The sequence below is a fragment of the Esox lucius genome, chromosome 6 (genome assembly GCF_011004845.1).
Source record: "Esox lucius isolate fEsoLuc1 chromosome 6, fEsoLuc1.pri, whole genome shotgun sequence".
NCBI classification, from domain to species: Eukaryota; Metazoa; Chordata; class Actinopteri; order Esociformes; family Esocidae; genus Esox; species Esox lucius.
In genome coordinates this window covers 10,882,636-10,908,578 of record NC_047574.1, presented here as the reverse complement: position 1 = coordinate 10,908,578, position 25,943 = coordinate 10,882,636, and the positions used below count along the sequence as shown (strand labels likewise).

Below are 25,943 nucleotides of genomic sequence, written 5' to 3'. Positions count from 1 at the left end.
GCACTAAATATATTGCTTAGTGAGAAACAGATGCATTTAGTAAATCTATATTGACCAAATGGTGATCAAGATTCTTTTTTACGACTGTCTGGGTACAGATAGTCTCCAACATACAGATAACTGTAATTACTGTTATGGTGGATGACTACAACACAGTTTGGCATGCATTAATACATCCCAAAAGGAACCAAACTATCAGTCTGCTGGTGAAAAAATTATTAACATAATTGCTATGCTAAAGTGGACAGATATTAACATACTTTAACTTTTAACTATTTTTTAAAATTATTTAATCAAAACATTTTAATAAAGTGTCATCAAATTGTATCTTGATATTGATCTCCGAAAAGTCGGGGGAATATTCGCAAACCAATCCATTTCCATTGCAAACGAGATTGTGGGCAATATTAGCCCAAAAAACAAGCATGTTAGCATACTATAAAAATCGACCAGAAATTGTAGACCATCCTAGCAATGTTGGCACACTGTTTAAAACACCCTGTTGTTTGGGACATGCTAGTCTTCATCTGACATACTATGTAGTATGCATAGATTCAGCCTAACTTTAACCTTTGACACCAGATGGGGGCATTTTATGATGAGGTAGTACAGAAAACCAAGATTTGAATACTCTGGAGTACACAAACTAACTCAGCGCAACGGTTGAGTTTAAGATAAAACTAAGCAAAGAAAATACTGTAGGATTCTGAATCTATGTAAATTGGAAACACCTGTTCATTTACAGAAAAATAGCCTGATTAATCAAGCAATTTCAGGGACTTTATTCAAACTTATCTGGAATGAAATAGCAGAAAGAAAATCAAACAGCCCTTTCTATATAACTAATCTGGAGAACTGAAACTTATAAATATAAAAGTTTTAAGATGCTCTCTTTAAGTGTCAATAATAATAAAATGATATTTAAATTCTAGTGAAGATACAAATCCAGCTGTATCCAACAGAAGGGGCAGAACAGATACTGCAGCAAATAGTACAGCTAAACCCAGTGTTTTGGGGGGGAAACTTTTGATTTTAGCATTATGTTTATGAATGATGTTGTAAATCAGATGGTAACACAGTTGACGTGTTTATAGGAAACTCAACACTCCAACAATGGAGTGTTGAGTTTTAGATTCATTAGGTTAACTATTGACGTTGTGATAATGAGCAACTGTACTTGCTGTTGTCTGATTTTCTCCAGTTGGGCGGGTTGGAACTGGATGGGTGGGAGGAGTGAAAGTAATTGAAGGGAGAAGAAAAGAGAGGGGTGGGTTGTCTGGGAAATAGAGGAAGCTGGACTTTTTGCAAGAAAATATTGTATTATCTTCTAGAATTTCAGTGATTATGCTGATTCATCCCTTATAAAAAAAAAATATGAATAATTAAAAGCAGTTCAGTAGTGAAGTGGCTAAACATTAGACAAGCATAGATGATGAATTGATACATCTTGCTAGCTGGAATTATAACAGTAACAAAGAAGAGGAGGCTATTTGATACTGTCTCTGTGCATGTCGAAATATCAATGATGTCTGGAAACCGAAAAGTTTTTCTGGACAAATAAGATTGCAAGTCAGAAAAAGTCGTATTTTAGTCTCTCTCAGAAATAATTGTGTATTAGTATATCAATCTTATCAGCCTACAGTCAGCGGTGCCAAAATATGACCTTTAGTTAAGAATTTACTGTTTGTTTAATAATGTGGGGACAGTCAAAAGCCACATCTGTAACATGCAATATAGACATACTATACTGAATGACACCTTGACAGAGATATGGGCTGTTACCTGGATTACTGGGTACATTGTGAATGTAATGGCTGTGCCCAGATGAGCCTGACCCACTGGGTTCACAGCCAATGTGGACAGGGTTTTCCCTGTCTCAAAATTAGGCCAAGGTGGTACCGCCACCCCTGCTACCCCACCTGCTCCACCTGACGCTCCTCCGTGATATACTTTATATAATATCTGGCTACTGTTATGACTGCAGAGTCGGGAATTAGGATCCATTCGCAGAAGCACAGTTTATTTAACCAAGGTACAAATCGTAGAGCAGGAGCCGTAGTCTGGAGGCAGGCAGTAGGAATCAAAAAACAAAGGTAGACAATCCACGGAGACCAACCTTTACAAAAAGGGGCAGGCAGGAGACAATGTCGTTAAACAGATTAGCTGAAGTTCGTAACCAGAAGAAACTTATACAAAATCTCAGAATGCAGATAACACTGGCAATATCTCGCAAACAAACAGGGAGTCTGAACTGAAATATTTGACGTGCATAGGGACAGGAGAGCATGCCAGGTGTTCAGAATTCAGATTGTGTGTGCTTAGTTCGGGTGATCTTGGGAGTGTGCTGCATTCGGGTGATCTTGGGAGTGTGCTTCGTTCGGGTGATCTGGGGAGTGTGCTGCGTTCGGGTGATCTGGGGAGTGTGCTGCGTTCGGGTGATCTAGGGAGTGTGCTGCATTCGGGTGATCTAGGGAGTGTGCTGCGTTCAGGTAATCTAGAGAGTGTGCTGCATTCGGGTGATCTACGAAAGGGCAGAGGGCGTGACCTGATGGCAGACTTCACAGCTACACACTTGAAAGAAGAAAACTGTTATAGTGTTAAATCTGCCCTTGTGTCCACTTGAGCAGCTAATGCACACTACAATGCACTCCCTACTACAGTAGCAACCAAAATGCAATAAATATATATATATTCTTGACATCTTATTTTTGTTTAGTTTTTTACATATCTAGGTTTTTACCCTCTTGTTTTTTTTTATTTTTTTCCTTGTGCTGTCGATGACTAGTCGACATTTTACAGGATTTAAGTTCATCCGGCTCATAGTTTCTGCTCCGCTGTTTAATAAGCCCCCAAATCACATTTGTTCCACAATGCTTCTAGCATACAGAGCATATCATTCCCTCTTCATTATGTCTGAGCCACCCAAAAACATTTAGCCATTGAATGTCAAAACCCCTAGCTCTATGTTTATTAGAGGATCTAGGAATCACAAAAAAATATGAAATGACTCACTTTGAGTGATCACATTCAATATTATTATTGTCTATTTTCTTTGTTATGCTATGTTCCTATTAATTAACTTGCATAAAAACACAACAGACCTGAATATATTGTTATTTCTCCATTCTTGCCTTGACACCATGTCATTCATCTCCCTCTCGACTCTCTTCAGTTGTACTTGGCTCTGTTGCTTGTGCTGATCCATTGTCTTCACGTTCATAAATGTATATTGTTAGTGACTTAAATATGATAATTGTATATTTCTATCACTGATTATTCCATATAGAATGACAGTACATTTCCTAATGTGATCTTTTTTGTGATCATCTTTGCAAACTCTTTAAATAAATCTGTCATCTAAAATGTTGAATAAGTAATCTGAAACATAAACATGAAACCAGGCAAGCCTAGTTCAGCTGGCCCGCAATAGAAAGTGTTGGCATCTCGAGATTCAAACCCAGGTTACACACGTGAAAGGCTGTGTCGTTAACCACTACACCACGGAGCTGTACATTTGTCAGATGTCAGTATAGCCTCTTGGCTCTATCCTAAACAAATGCCCTTTTGACACTGGCCGTTTTAATAGTTAATTGGCCATTTGTGAATGAAATTGATACAGTTAAACTGACTAACGTTTCCTACTAAGTTTACCTCTACCACAAATAACGTCTATGTATGGCATTTGCCACTGGCCGTTTTAACAGCCTATTAGCCAGTAATAAGCTTTACCGGTATCTACTAACTTACTGGAATAGTCATAAAATAGTCATAGTCATTCATGAATTACATTTATACAATAACTATCAATAAAGGCAACGATAACAAACTTTTTCTTCAAGTGAAAAGACGAGAGAATCTTGGAATCTACCAGAAATAATAAATGTTTTTGCTCTCAATAGATTCAAACGTAGGTCTTCCATTTGAGAGACGCTGTCGTTAACCACTAAGCCGCGGCATTAAAAGTTTCAGCAGTCGCTAGACTCCATTAAAGATTGTGTTAAATAGGCTTACTAGTATCTACAAATTTCCTAGGAATAATCAAAAGATTTGAGAAATTGCTAGCGAGACTGAAGATGAACTATTCCATGCCAGAAACAGTCACTCAGTCAGTCAGTCACTCACTCACTCATATTCGCTCTTCTTGGCCATATCTACAGTAGCAGCACTGCTAATATTGAAAAGGTTTCCTTTCGATGCACCATTTAACTGGTATTTTATGTATAAGCGCAAAATCATGTTTTACCATGCAGACACACAGAGATGTGCTAGATTGTGGGAAGGAGGATGTATGCAGGATAAACCCTGAGTAGAGACAAAGGCAGATTTTGTTATATACACATTATAATTGTTCACGTTATTAAGGCTGAAAATATTTCATTTTATGTTTGTGATAGTGGTTAACTGCTTTATAGAAGCATATCAAATTCTGTATTTTAACATTGCTTTGAAACTTTTTTTTTCCAAGTCTGCAATTACAAACAGTCATTAAATGGTGATGAGCAAAACAACTTGTGCTTTGGAAAAATAACCATATCAGAAGTTTAATCATGTGATTATCTTAATGTTGTTTAATTCACCCTTTTCTCCTACCAGTGGAAAGGGCCTCTTAGTCCCACTGCACTCACATAAAAGCAAGCACAAACACAAGAACACAATTATACACACACACATAAGCACACACTCACAAGAAGTAAAAGAGAGAGGGGAGGACAATTTGTCTATAGAAGGCAAGAATAAGAGATGGCAGAATGGGAGTGAGTAAGAGAAAGTGTTTATAGTGAACGAACAGGGGTATTCAAGGGGCTATTTGAAGGTTGATTTCTGTGTTTTATTTCACACTTAATTCTCTCCACCATTCACTACTTAGAAAATCTATCACATTTCAATCACATTTATTTAAAGCCCTTTTTACATCAGCGGTTGTCACAAAGTGCTTTTACAAAACACTCAGCCTTAAACCCAAAGGAGTAAACAACAGTAGTGTTGAATTTCAGTGGGTAGGAAAAACTCCCTAAGATGGCTGAAATTTAGGAAGAAACCTAGAGTGGAACCAGGCTCAGAGGGGTGACCAGTCCTCTTCTGGCAGTGCCAGGTGAACATATTAAAAGGGGGGATGCTGAAATCGTCAGGTATCATCTTCATCTGCAACACAACCAGGAGGACTTTGGACAGGGACAGCAACGAGACTTTCAACCCTGGTACTCCGGAGGTGTTGGCCAAGACCTCATGTCCACCTAAGTTTAAAACAGGGCAGGATATTGGTAACATTTTGAAAATGCATTCCTTAGATTTAAGGTCAAAGGTGTTAACGTACGGTGTAAGATGGAATGTAATGAAGACCAAACTGATAAACAGGCCCGTAACTGATAAACTGATAAATTAGTACGAGCGGGTCCCCTGAAGAGCAGGTGTGTGCTTCTGTTTCATTCATACACTCATTTCTGCAGTGTACCTTTGATTACAGCACTAAGCAGGGTTAGGATGGAGTTATATGTGACAGGGAGGGGTGTAGGGAGATCCTGAGTTAAACAGGAATAGGAGAGTGTCTAAATTACAACACTTTTACACAGACAGATTCTAGGTTTTCTGCCTGTCCCATAACAATGGTTACCCAGCAGGGTGTGTGTTGAATGGGTCAGTAGGACACACACACACAGACACACGCCCTTAAACAGGACTGAATTGAAGTTTGGAGAATGTAGGAAAGTGATGTAGGGGAAAGGTGTTTGATAGAAAACCTCTAGGCTTCACTCTACCACCTGCCATTTTTTCTTACACTCTTTAACTCTCGCTCTCTCACTTTCTCTTTTTCTCACACATACAGCTAGGGATGTCTGAGAATTACTTCTGCATCACACTCAGGTTATCTTGGGCTATTGCTAAACATTGCCTTGTGTTTGGTTGGTCACAGCATTGGGGGCTGAAATGACTTTTTCAAACACAAAAATGAACCCTAAAAAAGTGTTATCTGCTTTTTCAGTTGTCACTATAGCTTCTTAGGTGTTCTAATACATTTTCTGGTGTATTTGAAGAAGCCTAGTTGAATTCTTCTTACAAAATCATTAGGTGGTTTCAGCAATCTTGTAATTTACGGGTCACAAAGTGAATAGGTTTTCAGTAATACAGTATGGCAAGGGTTTTCAAACAGATACATAGTCTGAACCAGGGTTGTAACGGTAAGGGATTTGGGATTATGGTTGTTGCATAGTTAAATGACTGGTTAGCCTAACAACCATTTTAATAGCAGAGAAAGCTAGGTGGTGTGTACTGTTTATTGTGTAATGTTAGCCCGTAGCTAGCTAATGCGTGCGATCTAGCAAGCTAATGTGTACTACATCTTTAGTCAGCTTGTTATTTTAATTTCATGATGGTTTAAATCCACAATCATCGATTAAACAGTAATGGTCCCAGCAATTACCTGCCCAGTGGGTTCAAGCAATCTATTTCCAATGTCTTAAGTAGCTCCTTTTACCCGCTATACATATGTTTCGTAGCCACTTGCTGTTATTAGTATGAAATATTTAATAGCTTTAAATATTTAAAGTTGGTGGGAAAAACATTTGTTCCATTTATCAGATGGAACAAAAGCATCTCCTGTTTTACTGTGAGGCAATTCTTCAAGTGTTTGTGTGTGTGTATGGTTAATAAATGATGGGGAGGAAGTGATTTCAGAGGGATATAGTATATCATTTCTGTTTGTGTGTGGTGTGTGAATGTGGGTTCAGTCAGAAGTAAGTCTGTTGATGTGGTCTTGAAACAGAATCGTATTATTCTGTATTTTATTCATTTCTCAGAAGACTCAGATCCCAGTCTCACCACCCCTCTTTACACTACACTGCTGTTAGTAGTTGTTATTTAACCAATTAAAAAGTCATCTTTACTGATCGTGCAGGAAATAATACATAAAATATGCAGATGTTAGATCGTATTTTATATGAAGACTGTCTATAAATATACATTTATTTAAAAAAAAAATGTGTTACTGTGTTTTTGGCATACATCTGATTATTCTACCACCAATTGTTTCTGTATTAGCTCCGTCTCTATTTAGCCAAGCAGATTTCAAGAATAATGTTTTCTCTCGTTTGGAACAGCTTTAAATGTTCTCCCCCTCTCTTTCAGTTGTATCTATCTCCCCTTCCAGTCTACTTTTATGTCACTCTATCCGACATTCTTTCACTTTGTCTTAAACCTTCACCCTCTCTCATTTGTCTCTCTTTCTCTATCATTTCATTAATCTCGTCACGGTCCATACCCAGACAAACCTCCATGCTACATGCCCACAGGGAGAGTTGGAGATATTTCCGCAGATTATGATGTTCTATTAGTCGTGCCATCATCTTAATTAACGTGGAGATTAAATGATAATGTTTAATTTGCAGGTTGGTTAGATCTAGCCTGTCAATCAACTGTAAATTTAGGTTATTTACTAAAGCATATTAAAAATGCTTTAATTGGCATTTACTGTATTGTTTTTTAATTGGCACTGTGTCAGTTCTCCTAGGATTTGAATTTTGTTATATCGTTTGCAACTTTTTCTTATTCTTCTCTTAACACTGCATACTTTGTTCCTCTTCAGTTTAATTTGCCCTCCTAATTTCCTTTGCCAATTCGTCGTTATGGCCTGGCCTTATCGAAACAACTCCAGAATCTGCTTGGTAGATTTAAACACCTGCACACTTGACGTCTGTGACCTCCGTTGCGATCTTGCCGAGACATTCCGCTCCCTGTCACACCCTCGCTCAACCAGGAAGCTGGAGAGAGCCTCCTAGAGACATTTCCACCATAAGGCCTGCGGGTGCCTCTCACTACAGTGCTCCAAGGCAAGGCAGTCCGGTCCAACATCCCACCCAACTTCACACGGTGCCGAGGCAATTCGCGCCACCCTGCCCTGGGCTCGACCGGCACTGTCGACATGCCACAATCCACACCAGAACCTTTCCGGGGAATGACGCCACTGTGTCGCGATGACATGGCCGACGGGAGTTCAGTTGCCACACGTCGAACGTTCTCCATTTGTCCCGTTAAATAAGACCCCACTGGGCATCATAGCGTAGATCTCAGGGTGTTTAGGGAAGTGGCTAAGTCGTACAGGGTTGACTACATTTTCAATTAAGATAATGGAGGAAGATTTATTTCATTACCTTCGATTCACTTCACTAGATGATGAGACGGTCGGCTCTGTACTGGGGTCAGGTCAGGGGTCAGTGGCTTGGTGGGGTAGTGGCAGAGTGTGTCCGTGTGTGCAACTGTACATCAAATCATAATGGGTGTGTTTTTTCTGTGTCTCTCTACTCACTACAAAGACCAGTGCCTGTATGGTGCATTTCTAATTCCTTGTTCCCTATTTAGTGTGGAAGCCTATTGTCTGTAGTGACCCTGCATATGCTATGTAATGTGAAACCTTATTTTATATGTAGTATGACACCCAGGTTCCTCTGTAGTGTGAAACCCTATTTTTCTTTAGTGTGACACCTTTTTTCCAATGCGGTGTGAAATCCTATTGCCTTTGTGTTGTGACATTCCATGCAGTTGGAAAGCCTATTCACACAATAGTCTCTGCATGGTGTGACACTGTTTTCAGTCACTAATATCTGTCATGTTATTTCATTCGTGTTCATTTGTTTTGTATAGGTTTCTTATCGTAATAAGCAAAAGGGCCTGCTGTTAGGGGTGTTGTTGTCCCAGCCCTTCAACTGAACAGCAATGAATGTGGCACGATGCTTGTGATACTATTGATATTTCTGTGATACAACAGAGATATTGTCTGTATGTGAATGATCAGGCTGTCCACCCATTGTATGGCGTATTTACAGCTCGTGCACTTGCAGTACATTTGTGCTGACCGCAGTTTAGTCTTTTAACAGTGGTTTAGCTGCCTAAATCAGTTTTACAGCTTAAGTGGGCTTCTGTCAGCCAGTGTTTAACAGGTTGAGCTGAGATGGTTTAAAGATGCAAAGTTAGTTTTTTTCTCACCAGGCAATCTTCTCGGGAGTGTTTAAATGATGACTTTGAGGAATGGACTGTCACACAAAGCTGTGGTGTGAAATACAGAGTTTTACTCAATTCTGTCAATCGGAGTGTTGAATGGAATTGTAATTCTAAATCTTGGGGTGTATATATCAAGCTTCATCTAAAGTGCTGATTAATGATTGTTTGCCTTTTAGATCACAATCAGTTTGACAACAGACAGGGGGCTTGTGAGCTTGAAATACTAAGTTAAACTGACTAGGGGAATATTCAGAATTAATTTGGATTTGTGTTCAGTTATTGTGGTATTTTTTTCTATGCCCATTTTGAAAAAGGCATAACTTTGGCTTAAGTGTTTAGTATTGGGCAGAAGTTACAATTGTGGTTATGGATAGAACAATAGTTAGGCTTTACTGGTTACAGTAGGTTTAGGGGTTGGGTAGATTTCTAGGCTTACATCTTAGTTTGAGGTTAATATTACTGTGAGGATTAGTAAAAGTAGGATTTTAAGGGCCATCAACATTGGTGTTCCTATTTAGATAAGATTTAGTTAAGTAAATGCGTACAGAGCCAGTCAAAAGTTTGGACACACTTACCTATTCACTTGGATGGATATGTTTGTCCAATGTTTTGACTGGTGTTGTGTGTGTGTGTGTGTGTGTGTGTCTACAGATGAAGTCAGCTGGAGTGGTGGAAGGAGGACTGTTTACAGAGAGCTACTGTAATATCTGTAATGCCCAGCTAATCTCTGAGTCGCAACGCACTGCGCACTACGAGGTAAGTCTACCTCACATACACAAACAGAAAGACACTCAGATTCATGGGACGATTTTCAAATGTTTCTTGTATTTGAGTAATTATGTGTACGTACAAAACATCTATGTATATGAACTAAAAGTATTTTCATTAAAAAAAAAATCTTCTCTAGCCCTAAACCTAACAAATACCCCAAGGGTACTTTAAACATTAACTTAACCCTAAACCTAACCTTATCTGCTAAATCTTACCCATAATGCCTATCCATACCACTAACCCTAAAATGGCCCTTCATCTGGGAGTACCAAAATGTCCAAATCTTCCTTAGTTTACCCATGTGTGTTTGTGGATCTCACAGCTATAGTTAAACAAGTACACACACACACATTAATGCAGGAACAAACGCACGGAAGCACTCACGCACACATACACACGCACAAACACGCACACCCTGGTAATCTATTTCACAGCAGTGGGTACCCAGTCATTTTCACTGCTCTGCATTAAAGTGAAGGTTATCAGCACCAAGGACGCTCCCCAGTCATTTTATACAAATGTAAACTGACGGTGTGTGTGATGAAATACAGGCCCCCACGAACACACACCTTTGAATAAAAGTTGGATGCTGGTTCTGATGTAAAATAAAGAACATTCAGTCAGCATAGGACAGGATCATAAAGTGTTTTGATTGGTCGCTGTGAGGTCAGATGATGTGTTTCATTGGCCTGCTGTGAGCTAACAGGGTTCCCGGTTTCGAAGTCAAACTAGTGATTGCAATTGGGTCATGTGAGCATTGTAAAATCACTCTCTCCTCCTCTCCCCACTTCTCTCTTTGTCTTTTCCTCTCTCTTCCTTTCTCTGTCATTCTTTCTCAGAGTAAGAAACATGCCAACAAGGTCCGTCTCTTTTATATGTTGCACCCAGAAGATGGAGGCCCACCGTCTAAAAGACTGAGACCAGATAACCCAGTATGTATGCACACACACGCACACACACACACACACACACACGCACACACGGGTTGTGCAGTGACCTCCCCTGCCATGGCCTGCAGTAGGCAGATGGAAGCTTTGGCAGCTGTGGTCTAGTCTGGAGGCACTGAGCAACACACACACGCACAGACACACACACACACGCGTCGTTCCTCACTCTTTCTCACCTATATTCATACATACGAATACACGCTCGTTGTGAGTGGTATTTATATTGTTTCCAACCAGCAGACGCCTAGCCTGACAACAGTCAGCAACAACATCAACAACAACACACTCTTGCCAACGTACATTTCATTTGGCCATTTTATTTCCTGTTCCGGTTCTCCTCCTCTCCTGTTTCTCATTCCATCTCCCTTGTCCTCCAGATCTCCTCTCTTCATCTCTCCTGCTCACAAGTAGCTTATTAGGGAAGAATGTGTGTGTGTGTGTGCGTGTGTGTGTGTTTGAATATGTGTAAAATCATTTTCCCCTATAATCCATCTGTCCGTCTATTGGCATTCAAGCAAACACACACAAATACCTCAATATGTGACGTGAATTGAGTAACGGAGGTACTTGGAACGTCCGGGTGACTCATTTTCTCCTGGCCAATGCTCCACGTGAGTGACATCACAGACCCACCGGGACCAGTGCCTATTGCTTCAGAAGAGGGGTGTCGCACACACACACACACACACACACACGCACACATTTATGGGCATGCACAGACACATAAACAGAAAGTACAGTGCTGGCTTCCATTTTAACGTTTTTAATATCACACACACATCACATGCCTTCGATATTTTCCATATTCAGTGTCAAAGGAAACTTTACTGAAAAATATGTGACAACATCCTCTCTGTCATCTATAACTTTCTATAATGGCACCATTCATCTTTGTCCTATCTTTTATTTTTCATGTCGTTTTCATTTCCTGTCCTTTCCTTTGTAATTCTCTAAGATGGGTAATTTCAGGGCATATCTAAAATGTTCTGTGGGTCAGCGTTTGCTGTATTTCACAATCTTCAATCTTGCAGTATTGACATGCATTTCTCTGTAGGGAGGGCGAAGAAAAAAAAAACTTCACTAGATCTTTATAACACATCCATTACACATCTATAAGCATTTCATGAACAAGTTATAACAAGTCCAACCACAATTATAAGTAAAGGCTAAGTAAATATTTCCATAGCATATCTAAAGCACAAATGATTACATGCTTGCTCATAATTAGATATCTCAATACATGTCTCATTGCAGTGAAAGGGCTGTTTCTCTTCTGACATTCCATTTAGTAAACATGCCAATTTTATTCCCCATCGAGTGTTGAACAGATTAGGGCAGCTCGTTAGTGGTCAGCCTTCTGTGCTTTAGATGTTAGAAAAGAGTAGAGAAAAGGTGCAGCAAGCAGTCTCACTCATCAAGCCTAGTGGCTTATAGGCCCATGGTTTAGCTTCTTCTCAGTGAGGTCAATGGAGAAGGATCCCCAGAGGGATAATTAATCAGGTTAAAGTTGACCTATCAGATTATGTATTTGTGCGTGGTATCCTAACTCCTGACGCAGTGACAGGGTTGCCCCCTTTCATCCAGAATCTTAAATTGAAAGCCTCTGGGAATCGTGCAGGCTTCCACTGGTAATCTGGTGAAGCAATAATTGCTGCCATGATGGTTTAACATGTCCACAAATATTGACAGAGCTGATTGCCATACAGTGTCTGCTAAACGTGGTTGCTGTCTCCTCCATGCTGCGGTATGTCCACTCATAGATACCATAATGGAAACTATATCTGTCTATCTCTGTGGTTAAACTTTTTCTCATTTGAACAAAATAATGTCCTCCATCTCTGGCCTTTTCTTAATGTCATGCTCTTCTAACGCTAGATTTATGAAATTGAAAAAGGCTTCTCTGCTGTCTGTGAAGTTGGAAGTTGTGTTGTCACTGGAATACTGTAAGCGGTACTGTAAGACTTGTGTCAGTTCATTAGGAGATTCTCCACGTCTTGATAGAAACCTTTGATCATTACAGATCAGTCTGACAAACTGCAAAGTTTTGACCATGAAGTGCCTTGCTATAATTTTATAAAAAAAAGATAATATAAAAGGATTAAATATTTCATTATAATCTCCATTAATCATGGCCATGTGAATATGAAAAGAAAATCTAAAAGACATGACAGCTTATGTTTTCCAGATTGCAGTCTACCTAATCTTGCATCATTCATGATATTTCGCTTAGCCTACCCTTGAATGATTCTGAAGAACAATGTGTAGCCTAGCGTAAATTATTTCTCAGTGGTTTTGTCTTTTATTGGCACATTGCCTTGAACCAATCTGGTGCTCATTGGCTGACCCAGGTGGGTGTCTATAATGTATCCACATTCAATGTCCATCCGTATCCATAAAACGCTATCTATGAGCTTGGGTAGCTGTGTGTACCTGTTCAGTCCCCAGTCATGTATTCTCTGATATCGTATTTATTTCAATCTGGTATTAAAGCAAGCTGGAGTTGCTTGGACTGGCAAAGACTTCTGTGTATTTATGTCTCTATTCAGAGTTGTTTGAATAAAGCCATAAATATATCCTAGACTTGTGGATCTGTGAAGACACATTTAGGGACAGGTGGTGTGTGGTTTGATGGGTGTCTCCACTGTTTGCTGACTGAAATAACAGACAGTTCTGTGCTTTCAACACGATCATAATCTCTCCAAATGACGAATGATGCAGTCTCTCTTGCCTCTGCTCATTACACAGATCAGCAAACATCCTTGACATCCTTGACATAGGACATTCTGAGGACTATGATGTGTGGTTGCTTATATTCTATAATATGCCCTATTTTGGAATGTTGTTTCTTCTGGGTTTGATGGTTTTGTGACCGCTACAAATCCAAGGGCCCGTGACTGATAGGGGCCCTAAAAAATATAAAAAAACATTAGGTAAAAAAAATTCTGAATTCTATTATTAACCTATACACCTATCCCATATTCTTATTTTTGGGAAAAATAAAACATGTATTGCGCATTATTTGCTCCCCTAACGTTAGTTACTTAATATCATCACAGTATATTCCGAGTGTTTACATTTCGTTCCTCTTTTAGCTGCCATTTAATCAATGCTGCCAAACTTTTAGCAAGCTATTGATACTAAATCAGTTGTCCCTGCCCCTGCCTGGTGCCATGCCCAACAGATGGAGCTTCTGGCTCAGCAACCCGACTGTCTGTCCATCCCCATACCTCAGTTCCAAGGTGTTACGCTGCTATATTATTGTGCTGGGGGATATGAGGAATACACTTTCTAACTTTTCTCAGTCTCCTCCAGTTTTATATTTTAGGAGGAGATGAGGTCCTGGTCCACACCTGCGGAGTACCTGGTTTGGGGGGCCCGTGGCTGTCCCTGTCCTTGTCCACCTGGTCATACTTTTGACCTAGTCTAAAATCAAATGGACTCTGGATTTAGCCCAGAGAAATTTATGAATTATTCCAATTGGACTCTTAATATCTCACCCGGCACAGCCAGAAGAGGACTGGTCACCCCTCTGAGCCAGGGTCCTCTCTAGGTTTCTTCCTAATATTAGGCCTTCTGAGGGAGTTTTTCCTAGCCACTGAAATCCAACACTACTGTTGTTTGCTCCTTGGGGTTTAAGGCCGGGTGTCTCTGTAAAGCACTTTGTGACAACTGCTGTTGTGAAAAGGGCTTTATAAATAAATTTGATTGATTGATTGATTGATTGTACCAGCCCTACTCCCTGTCTGCCCATCCCCATACCCCTGAACCAGCCTTACTCCCAGCTGAAGGAGGTGAACAGCCTTGTGTTGAACAACATGCCAGTTGCCATAATTGCAGGGGGTCCGTGGGATTTTTTAAAAGAAAAATGATTAAATCCTTTTCAGTGATAAGAATTCAAACACTAATTATTTTTCCCCATAATGACCCCCCCCCCCCCCCCACCAGCACCCCTGGGTGTACCCCTCCTTACCGGAATATGGCTCAGAACAGATGTAGCAATCATGTTAGCATCCCTGCCTTGAATATGTATTGATACAATAGTGTCATCAATGGAAATAACTAAATGTGGTTAGGTGATATGAAAATGAATGTTACCAAATGTTATCCGATTGACAGTTTTTTGTTGTTGCATATGTAAATGTTTGCTATTTCCAACCCTTTTTTTGGATTGCTTGTTTGTTCTTGGTGCTACGCTGGTAGGATTAATTGTCAATGACATTTGAGCCTTTGGATCCTTGGAGGCTCCCCACAGTTGTGTCCCCCCTCAGGCAGACGGTCCCAAAGGAAACCATGGAGCTTATTTCCATGGCTACAGAGGTCTTCCTCTTGGGATTGGTAGCACTATCAGTGGAATTCAGATGAATGGACACATAATTATAACTGACAACACGACTGGGAATATGGACTGTCTGTAGTGGTGATACTGTGAAATAATGGGAGTTGTGGGACATTATTGAATACACAATTTAGCAAAGTATTTATATTCAATATGGAGATAATCGGTTCCTGTGTCGACTTCAGGCATGTGAGCAGACCTGGTAGTCTTGATGTTTTGCTGTCGATGATTGTTTGTTTGTTCATTAATGCTGAAATCAGTGATCGTTGAGTTTTTCCAAGCTGAACAGTTTGATGTGTGTGGTTTGGGCTCACAATGTTTGGGTCAAATATAAGATTGACTGTTAGAGAGGCACAGAAGAGTTTATCATTAAGCTCCACTTTAACGATTAAACATTGTAGTGGTCTTCATGACCTACCTGGTGGGGCTGTGAACTGTGACCAAATGGTGGCATTTTGGTACGTTTTACTTTTCTACTTGACCCTCAACAGCAATAACTTAATGATATTTTTGAAGTACACAACCTGCATGCCTTTTGGGTCAGGATAGACAAACATATTTGCTGGCTACAACATATAGTAGTTAAGTTACAGTAAGCCTTAACTAAAACTGTATACGGTTATATTGCAACTTAATAATAAACATTAGTCAGTTTAACACAATCCTCAGTGGAGCCTAGCAACTGCTGAAATGTGTAAAGCTGTGGCGTAGTGGTTCAAGACAGTGCCTCTCATGTGGAAGACCTATGTTCGAATTTATTGAGGATACCAGTTTGGTTCTTAAGGTTACCAGTTTGGTTCTTAAGGTTATCAGTTTGGTTCTTAAGGTTATCAGTTTGGTTCTTAAGGATACCAGTTTGGTTCTTAAGGTTACCAGTTTGGTTCTTAAGGTTATCAGTTTGGTTCTTAAGGGTTATCAGTTTGGTTCTTAAGGATACCAGTTTGGTTCACAAGGTTACCAGTTTGGTTCTTAAGGTTACCAGCTTGGTTCTTAAGGTTATCAGTTTGGTTCTTAAGAATACCAGTTTGGTTCTTAAGGTTACCAGTTTGGTTTTTAAGGTTCCAGTTTGGTTCTTAAGGTTCCCGTTTGGTTCTTAAGGTTAGGGTTAGGGATTACTGTTCTCTCATGGACAGTAAAAAACAAACTGTCTGTGTGTCTGACTGTTTACTGCCCTTAACACAAAGATACATGTGTGTGTCAAATCGAAAAAGTAGGTCGGAAAAGGTGCTCTCAGATAAAGGAATGTCTTGATTTGTTTTCCCCCTCCTGTCTTCTCCTTGCCTCTCTGTCTCTCCCTGTGTGTCTCTCTCTTCTGTCTCTCACACTCCCCACTTTTTTCTCCCTACCTGTCTTTCTCTTTCTGTCTCTCTCTCTCGTCATTGCTGCCCGTCTCTTCCTTTCCGATGACATCTACCTGAGTGTGAGGAGGAGGGAAAGGAGGAGAACCCTGCAGGGTTTTTGCCACTCCTTTGTTTCCTGCTCGCATCTATATTTGTTCGTTCTCTCTTTAAAATCTAATGTGTCTGTTTGTCTGATGTTCTCTGATTCTCTGTGTGTATATTTAGAGGCGTTTTCACCCAGGAGAGGAGGCACAAGGGGAGAGATGAGGGGTAAAATAAACATGCCTAATTGGAAGCCTATTGTTGTGGCTAGGGTTTGGCTACACATATATACAGATATATTCACATATATACACACCCATACTGATACAGACATGACACTCTCTCTCTCTCTCTCACACACACACACACACACACACACACACAAAGATACACACATCACACCACAAATAGGTCACATGTAAATGAGGCTCAGCAGATACAGGCAACAAAGAAATAACAATGTTGGTAGCGTGATAGAGAGAACAGGAGAGAGAGATAGAGAGAGGAAAGGAGTTTTTAGTAAAACAAATCCTTGTTTCAGTCAAGACATTATTTCTGGAACAGTTATCTGTCAGTCATACACACACACACACACACACACACACACAAACACACACAAAGATACACACACTTAATTGTTACTGAAGTTTCCTAAGTTGATTTGAGACCCATGGGAGCCATTGCTATGGTTGACAGCTCTCGTACTCTGTCATATTCAGGATTGTTTTCCTCTTAAGTACATCAGTTTTCTTCATGGACAGGAAGGACATCTGAGAACCCTCCTGATGGATATAATCTGTTCCCAGAATGAACAACACCCCTACAATTCACATAGATTTTATAGTGTGTATCAGTTGCCTGTGTGTTTGCCTGTGGAGGTTTTCTTAAACCCTTGGGGAACAGAAATGATAGGCTACGATAGTACAACCTTGTGGGAAGGCTATTTTAAGCTACGGTTTGGGTTTAGTCGCAATTGGGGTTAGAATTAGGCTTTAGATAAATAGGATTTTGAAATAGGATTTTTTTTTGGGTTCTCTACAAGGCTAGTGTGTTTGAGAGAGGGCAAATAAAGTCATTTGTTTACTTCACAATTGTCTTCCAGACTTTAGTTTAATGTACTTATGTTCACTCGCTCTGAACTATTTGTTTCCAAAATGTCACATATCATTGACAGTATCTCTTGATGGGTAGTCAGAAAGCCACGGGAGACTAATACTGGCCAGTCATGTAGAGGAGCTGGAATTGCTCAAATGATGGGATCTGAAAGAGTGGAGAACACCCTGAAGAGGGGACACTTTTAGAAAAGGAGGAATCAGAATAAAAACGAGAGGGATAGCAGAAATACTAGAAGAAGGGCAGGGGAGCTGAAAGAGCTATCCTCATTCCGACACACACACACACACACACACACCTACCCTCATGAGGACTGCAGCTCTCATTGTACATCCAGTAATAATGATCTAAAACATGCACGTTCTGTTTGGTTTTCACACTGTTTGTAGAGGTTGTTCAAGGGCACTCATATACATATAGTACACCTACTAAACGAAACTAGACGGTGACTTTAAATGAACTAAGTTGTACTTGATTTAAATATTTAAATATATTTGCGTGGTAGTGGAGTGCCAACAGCAGGTAATAAATTATTCTTGAGATTCTCGTGAAAGTGGTTGAAACTGAAGTTATATAGGAAGTAATTGTTAGAAAATATTCCGATATCAGATTTGAATGGTTGAGAAGTGTAGGGATTTTTATTTAACTTCTTAGGAAAGTGTTCAGAATTTTTGTTGTAGGTAATATACATTTATGATCTCAGATATATATATATATATATATATATATATATATATATTTTTTTTTTTTTTACAGTGAATGGAATATTGGAAGTGATTTTACCTTTAAACAATTGGTGGTTTTAGAATATTTCATAAAAGTTCCATTAATGCAGATGGACAAATGTACAATACTGAATAACGTACTAAGTAAAAATGTATAAAATTACAACATATTTCATACAAAATGAACACTTCTGTCCCTTACACAAAACTTTCCTTTTCAACTTTTTTGGAAAAGAAAGAAAAAGGTGCAGTGGTCTCTCAAATTTTTCTGGAGCTCTATTTGCCCACATTGAATTTGATTCACAGAGTGAAGGATGAATCTTTCACTCTGTGAAAAACTGCGCAGGCAAATAGTGCTACAATTTAAGAAAAAGGTTTCTCAACATAAAATTTTAAATCTCATAATCTACAGTACATAATATCATTAAAAGTTTCAGAGAATCCGGAGAAATCTCTGTACACAAGGGACAAGGCTTAAAAACAATATTGGATGGCCGTATTGGGCCCTCAGGCGACACCGAATTAAAAACGGACACAATGCTGTAGTGGACATCGCTGCATGGGCTTAGGACCACTTCCAAATATCATTGTCTGTGAACACAGTATTTCACTGCATCCACAAATGCAAGTCAAAACTCTAAATCAAATATGAACAAGATACAGAAATGCTGCCGCCTCCTCTGGGCCCAAGCTCATTTAAGATGGACAAAGTGGAAAACTGTCCTGTGGTCTGACAAATCAAATTGACATCATATTTTTGGGAAACATGGATGGCACGTCCTCCGGACTAAAGAGTAAAGAGACCATTCAGCTTGTTATCAGTGCACAGTTCTAAAGCCAGCATCCGTGATGTTATGGGGATGCAATACTGCACATGGCATGGGTGACTTGCACACCATTAATGCTGAACAATATATATATTTATACACTCACCTAAAGGATTATTAGGAACACCTGTTCAATTTCTCATGAATGCAATTATCTAATCAATCAATCACATGGCAGTTGCTTCAATGCATTTAGGGGTGTGGTCCTGGTCAAGACAATCTCCTGAACTCCAAACTGAATGTCAGAATGGGAAAGAAAGGTGATTTAAGCAATTTTGAGCGTGGCATGGTTGTTGGTGCCAGGCGGGCCGGTCTGAGTATTTCCCAATCTGCTCAGTTACTGGGATTTTCACGCACAACCATTTCTAGGGTTTACAAAGAATAGTGTGAAAAGGGAAAAAACATCCAGTATGCGGCAGTCCTGTGGGCGAAAATGCCTTGTTGATGCTAGAGGTCAGAGGAGAATGGGCCGACTGATTCAAGCTGATAGAAGAGCAACTTTGACTGAAATAACCACTTGTTACAACTGAGGTATGCAGCAAAGCATTTGTGAAGCCACAACACGCACAACCTTGAGGCGGATGGGCTACAACAGCAGAAGACCCCACCAGGTCTACAAATAGGAAAAAGAGGCTACAATTTGCACAAGCTCACCAAAATTGGACAGTTGAAGACTGGAAGAATGTTGCCTGGTCTGATGAGTCTCGATTTCTGTTGAGACATTCAGATGGTAGAGTCAGGATTTGGCATAAACAGAATGAGAACATAGATCCATCATGCCTTGTTACCACTGTGCAGGCTGGTGGTGGTGGTGTAATGGTGTGGGGGATGTTTTCTTGGCACACTTTAGGCCCCTAAAGTTTGCGCCAATTGGGCATTGTTTAAATGCCACGGCCTACCTGAGCATTGTTTCTGACCATGTCCATCCTTTTATGACCACCATGTACCCATCCTCTGATGGCTACTTCCAGCAGGATAATGCACCATGTCACAAAGCTCGAATCATTTCAAATTGGTTTCTTGAACATGACAATGAGTTCACTGTACTGAAATTTCCCCCACAGTCACCAGATCTCAACCCAATAGAGCATCTTTGGGATGTGGTGGAACCGGAGCTTCATGCCCTGGATGTGCATCCCACAAATCTCCATCAACTGCAAGATGCTATCCTATCAATATGGGCCAACATTTCAAAAAAAAAATGCTTTCAGCACCTTGTTGAATCAATGCCACGTAGAATTAAGGCAGTTCTGAAGGCGAAAGGGGGTCAAACACAGTATTAGTATGGTGTTCCTAATAATCCTTTAGGTGAGTGTATATATATATAGGTTTGGAGCAATAGTATTGAATGCTGAGCTGTAGTCCACGAACAGCATCCTCACGTATGTGTAGCCTTTTCCAGGTGGGAAAGGGCGCTGTGTGTTGTCAGGGCGATGTCATCGTCCGTAGATCTATTGGGGTGGTACACATATTGAAAGGTGTCCAGGGTGTCAGGAAAGTTGGAGCTGACTGAGGGGGCAGGCATAGCATGAACATTAATGGTAATGTCGGAGCATAGCACCATTAACCCAGGGCTTTTGGATGGGGAAGGTCCAAACATTTACCCTCAGGATGATATCATCGATGCACATGGAGATATATGCTGTGACAGAGTCTGTGCATTCATCAATGTCCCCTTCGGCTGCATCACAGAATATCTGCCAATCTGTGGCCTCAAAACAGTCCTGCAGAGCTGTAATGGATCCCTAATTCCAGTACTGAACTGCCCGGATACCGGTTCATCCAGTTTTAGGCATTGTCAATAGGATCGGAGGAGCATAACTGATGTATGGTCTGCCTTACAAAATGCAGGGCAGTGGTGTGGTGTGTAGTTATTTACCCTAACAGTTGGTAGGTCTGGTGAACAGTGTGTTAAAAGTACTGCAGCATCCGTTCCCCATCTTAGAGTTAACCATTATGCAGACCCCTCCGCACTTATGTTTACCTGACTTCAAAGTTCTGTCCTGCTGGTAGATGGAAAAACCAGCAGAGGTGACGCGCGAGTCTGGGACCAAAGGATCCAGCCAGGTTTCCACGAATGCTAGCACACAACAGTTCACAATGTCCCGCTGAGAGTTCATCTGTAATTATAATCTAGTTCGTCCATTTTATTGTCCAGGGATTGAACGGTTGCGTGTAAAATGCTCGGTAATGGCGGATTGCCATTTGTGATTTACAAAGGATACCGGCATGTATGCCGCTTTACTTTCTCCTCTGTCGGTGTATTGGTAAACCAGTCGGCGGTAGGACTAAGGAATCACAGCAAGCACTCCGGGAAGTAGTGTAAAGTCTGTATTCAGTGATGAACAAATCTCCAAAAGTGCTAGTCAATCGTACTGTATGAGCGACAGTGCAGCAAAAACAACATTAACAATGTAAACAGTAATAGTAATAATAAGCGAAAAACTACATAGTTAACGCAGAGCCATTGTCAGTGCGACCTTTCTCTACGGCGCCCCGGAAGTAACAAACCACGTTCTGTACGTATCACAACAGCATGACTCCGAGGTAAAAGAGTCCAGGTGCTAAACGGGCCTGCCTGCAGTGCAGACCTGTCACCCATTGAAAACATTTGGCGTGTTATGAGACAAAAAATAAGATAAAGGAGACCCTGAACTGTTTAGCAGCTGAAATCCTATATTAAGCAAGAATGGGAAAACATTTCACTTTCTAAACTACATAAGTTGTTCTCCTCAGTTCCCAATGCAAGCAAGCAATTTTTTTTTTTTATATAGCACAATTCATACATAAAAGCAATTCAATGTGCTTTACAATGAAAAGAAAGATATAAAAATGCATCGGAATAAAACATTCAGATTGTTACAATTCTCAGACCACCCTTCAGGGGGACTCTCCACCCCGGTTTCTGCATCAATGTCTTACCCGGTTGTCTCCAGGGGGACATTTATGTCATGTCTGTACATGCATTTGATATTCATCCTCAATGAACTACAGTTCCCATAACTGTTTACTGAACCACCCAGTTATCTCAATCCACGCGCTCCAGCGCTTGGATAAACTCGTCAGTCCTTTTGTGAGATAATACCCTACATCTAAACAGCAGCACAAGAACTTGCATTATCCGTCATCAGCAGATTGTTGCATTAACACAGAGGTTTTTCCTCTGATAGCACCAGAACTCGCATTACAGAAAAACAATAGGTAAAACATGTACTAAATTATAAATAAATTAACAAAATAATATAACATTGACTCAAAGAAAGAGAGAAATGTAAAAATACATCATAATAATAAAACGTTGAATAATAAAATAGAATAAAATACAATAAAAACAGTGTGGTTATTTTCAAGCACTCAGTCATAGGCGTCTGAAAAGAGAACCTGGATTTAAAAACGGATATGTTTGGGGCACGTCTAAGGTCTTCTGGTAGTTTATTCCAGTTGTGTGCAGCGTAACTGCTAAACACAGCTTGGTGTTTTTTTTGGGACTCTAGGCTCTACTAGCTGACCTGAGTTCATGGATCTAAGAGCCCAACTCTTCAAACATATCAGAAATGTATTTGGGGCCTAAACCATTCAGTGATTTATAGACTAAAAGCACCACTTTTCTGTTACTGACTGGTAGCCAGTCTAAATATTCAAGAACCGGAGTGATGTGCCCTTTTCTCTTGGTCCGGGTTAACGTTCTAGCAGCAGCATTCTGAAACACTTGGAGAGTGTTGTTAAAAGAACAGGTGATGCAACACAGTGGTAAACAACACAGTGGTAAACTTTAAGTATGCACCATGTCACTACATTTTTAAACTTAAGGAACAGTTTTGTAGCCTGACTGACTCACGTCACTCACAACACAGGAATAGCTGTGAGTCACTGGACCGGATCCTTTTGTAATCCCAATATTCGTTGCAAGCATTTTGACTGGTTCATAACATATTTGCTAGCTATTTGCATGTACAATGCCCCAAGCTTCCTAATTTATTCACAATGCCTCCACACTAGAGAAGAAGTGAACACAAAGGTAGCTAGCTTGCTAAGGAAACTGTGGGGAAAATGCTGTCTTGTTGTATCAGTGTGCTATCTGTACAATGAACATGCTTGTCTTCCCAGGACTCTACTGTATGGAAACATGGAATCGGTCTGATCACATGACAGTTCTGTACAACATAGATCCTGATTTGTTCAATATGAAATCGGGTATTTAACCAGAGGAATGAAATGCCTTGAAGAATGAGGGTGCATGCCCTTCATTATCAGTGTCTCTTGCCGACTAAATTATAACACCCTTAGCAGACTCTTTTGTTAGAGGACTTAAATTCCATTGCCAGTCAGGTTAAAAGCTTTGTATGCAAGGCACAAAGAAGAACTTTGACAAAGATTTAGAAGCAGTCTTTTAATATTGCAAGTCATGTGTTATTACTAATCAAAGACATGGTAAGAGTTATTACTCTCTAGTCCACACATAGGTAAATGAAGACCAAAGGTAAAGATAGGAGATAGAAAATTAGACTTAGACAGGTGAAGGTTTGCACAAAAGAAGTGAGAGAGAGGGCCAGGGAGCTGGAAGAAGAGAGAAATAGAACCAAAGAGAAGGAAGAAAAGAGAGAAAGGGCCAGACAGATGGAAGAAGAGAGAAAGGGCCAGAGAGTTGGAAGAAGAGAGAGACAGAACCAGAGAGTTGTAAGAAGAGAGAGAAAGGGCCATTGAGTTGGAAGAAGAGAGAGACAGAACCAGAGAGTTGTAAGAAGAGAGAGAAAGGGCCAGAGAGTTGGAAGAAGAGAGAGAAAGGGCCAGAGAGTTGTAAGAAGAGAGAGAAAGGGCCAGAGAGTTGGAAGAAGAGAGAGAAAGGGCCAGAGAGTTGGAAGAAGACAGAGACAGAACCAGAGAGTTGGAAGAAGAGAGAGAAAGGGCCAGAGAGTTGTAAGAAGAGAGAGAAAGGGCCAGAGAGTTGTAAGAAGAGAGAGACAGAACCAGAGAGTTGGAAGAAGAGAGAGAAAGGGCCAGAGAGTTGGAGGAAGATACTGCATCTAGTTCAGAGGGAGGCTGAGTAAGGAGATCACAGCATGACACAGGGGAAAAGAGGAGTGAATGGATGATGACTGGAGAAGGGGGTTGATGGAATGGCTGCTATAAATACATGCATCATCCCAAAGAAAGCATGTCTGTTGGAAGGGGGGTTTGTGTGTGTCTGTGTGTGTCTTCCTGTCTGTCTGTATTCCTGCCTGCTTGCCATAACATGTGCAGGTGTGAGACAGTTAAACTGAGAGAGACAGCGATAGATACCCAGAATTCCCCTCATTGAGAGGAGAGCTAGAAAGAGAGGACCCATTTCACCTCAGAGAAGAAGGACCGAGGGGACCCATTTCAACTCAGACAGAAGAGGTAGAGAGGACCCATTTCAACCCATACAGAAGAGGTAGAGAGGACCCATTTCGCCCCATACAGAAGAGGTAGAGAGGACCAATTTCACCCCAGACAGAAGAGGTAGAGATGACCCATTTCAACCCAGACTGAAGAGGTAGAGAGGACCCATTTCACCCCATACAGAAGAGGTGGAGAGGACCCATTTCACCCCATACAGAAGAGGTAGAGAGGACCCATTTCACCCCAGACAGAAGAGGTAGAGAGGACCCATTTCACCCCAGACAGGACAGATAGAGAGGACCCATTTCACCCCAGACAGAAGAGGTAGTGGATAGAGAGGAACAATTTCACCTCAAAAACAGGAGAGGTAGTGAGATGATCCATTTCGACTCCAACAAAGGAATGAGTGAAAGAGAGCGAGAAAGCTATCCTCAAAGAAATAAAGAAACACTGGGAGAAACACTAGCTACCCGTATATTGAGAAACAGAGGCACACAGAGACAGAAAAAAGAAAAGAGAGTCAAAAGGAAAGAGCACAGAGAGATGTTGGAAGGGGAGCGCTGGAAGGTGGAGCTGCACCGACCTCCCCGATCAGCTATATGATGTTAACACTGGTAGACGTGCGCGTGCACACACACACACACGTGAGTACGTTGTGGCACATTGTCTGTTATTGCCCAATATTATCGTCGGAGGTCTTCCTGCTCTTACTCAATTTGACACCTGGTCAAAAGCGAGGGAGTGGTGTGAATGAAACAAGAGAATAAGGATAGGTGAGAAACAGTGAAAGGAAAAGAGATGGAAGAGGAGAGAAGGAAACAAGGCATGATGAAATGACTTTAGATTCTGACATTTCACTTTCCTAATTTTTACTCGGGGGGATGGGTTACCTTTACTATTTGAAACTGAAATATTTTCCACTAGTTCAAAGGAAGATATACTGTTATGGTTACGTATTCATTCTGACTTGTTAGGGGTTAAGATTAGGATTTAGGCCAAGCAGAAAAAAAGTGGTGTAAAAATGTTCTTTAAATTATTATAATATTTTTAGTAAGGACAACAGTGGGATAGCTGAAAGCGGAGAAAGACTGAGTAAACAGAGGAGAAAGATTGTTTTTAAATGCAGAGGGGACATAAAACATGAGAGAGAAAATGGGGGAAAGAGCCGAGAAAGGGGACTGCATAAAAGACAATGAAAGCAGTACAGTCAGGAAGCGGTGTGGAAAATTAGACAGGGATGGGGAGGGAGAAAAAGTAACCCAGGTTTAAACCCAGTCAGACACTGTTGGCCTTGTTGTGTATGTAAATGTGTGTGTGTGTATGCCTGTGTATTTCTGTGTGTACATGTGTTTTCATTTTCAGGAGTGTCCCAACTCTTGCTCATTAATAATAAACCAGTGGTGTTGGTTGAGACTGAAACCTATTCTCAGTGGAAAAGATAAATATTTAATCCCGTGTGTGGGGAGGAGATCAGAGTACTGGGAGACTTT

At 40.6% G+C, this 25,943-nt stretch overlaps 1 protein-coding gene across 2 annotated transcripts in view; it reads left to right on the top strand.

Moving 5' to 3' along the window:
* zgc:171482 (zinc finger protein) overlaps positions 1–25,943 on the top strand; it is a 74,796-nt gene that overhangs the window by 11,053 nt on the left and 37,800 nt on the right. For both annotated transcript variants that reach the window (XM_034292556.1, XM_010889041.3), the window contains exons 2-3: positions 9,643–9,747; positions 10,602–10,694. In XM_034292556.1, coding sequence (XP_034148447.1) covers positions 9,643–9,747; positions 10,602–10,694 — 198 coding nt within the window. The remainder of the gene's footprint in view (positions 1–9,642; positions 9,748–10,601; positions 10,695–25,943) is intronic.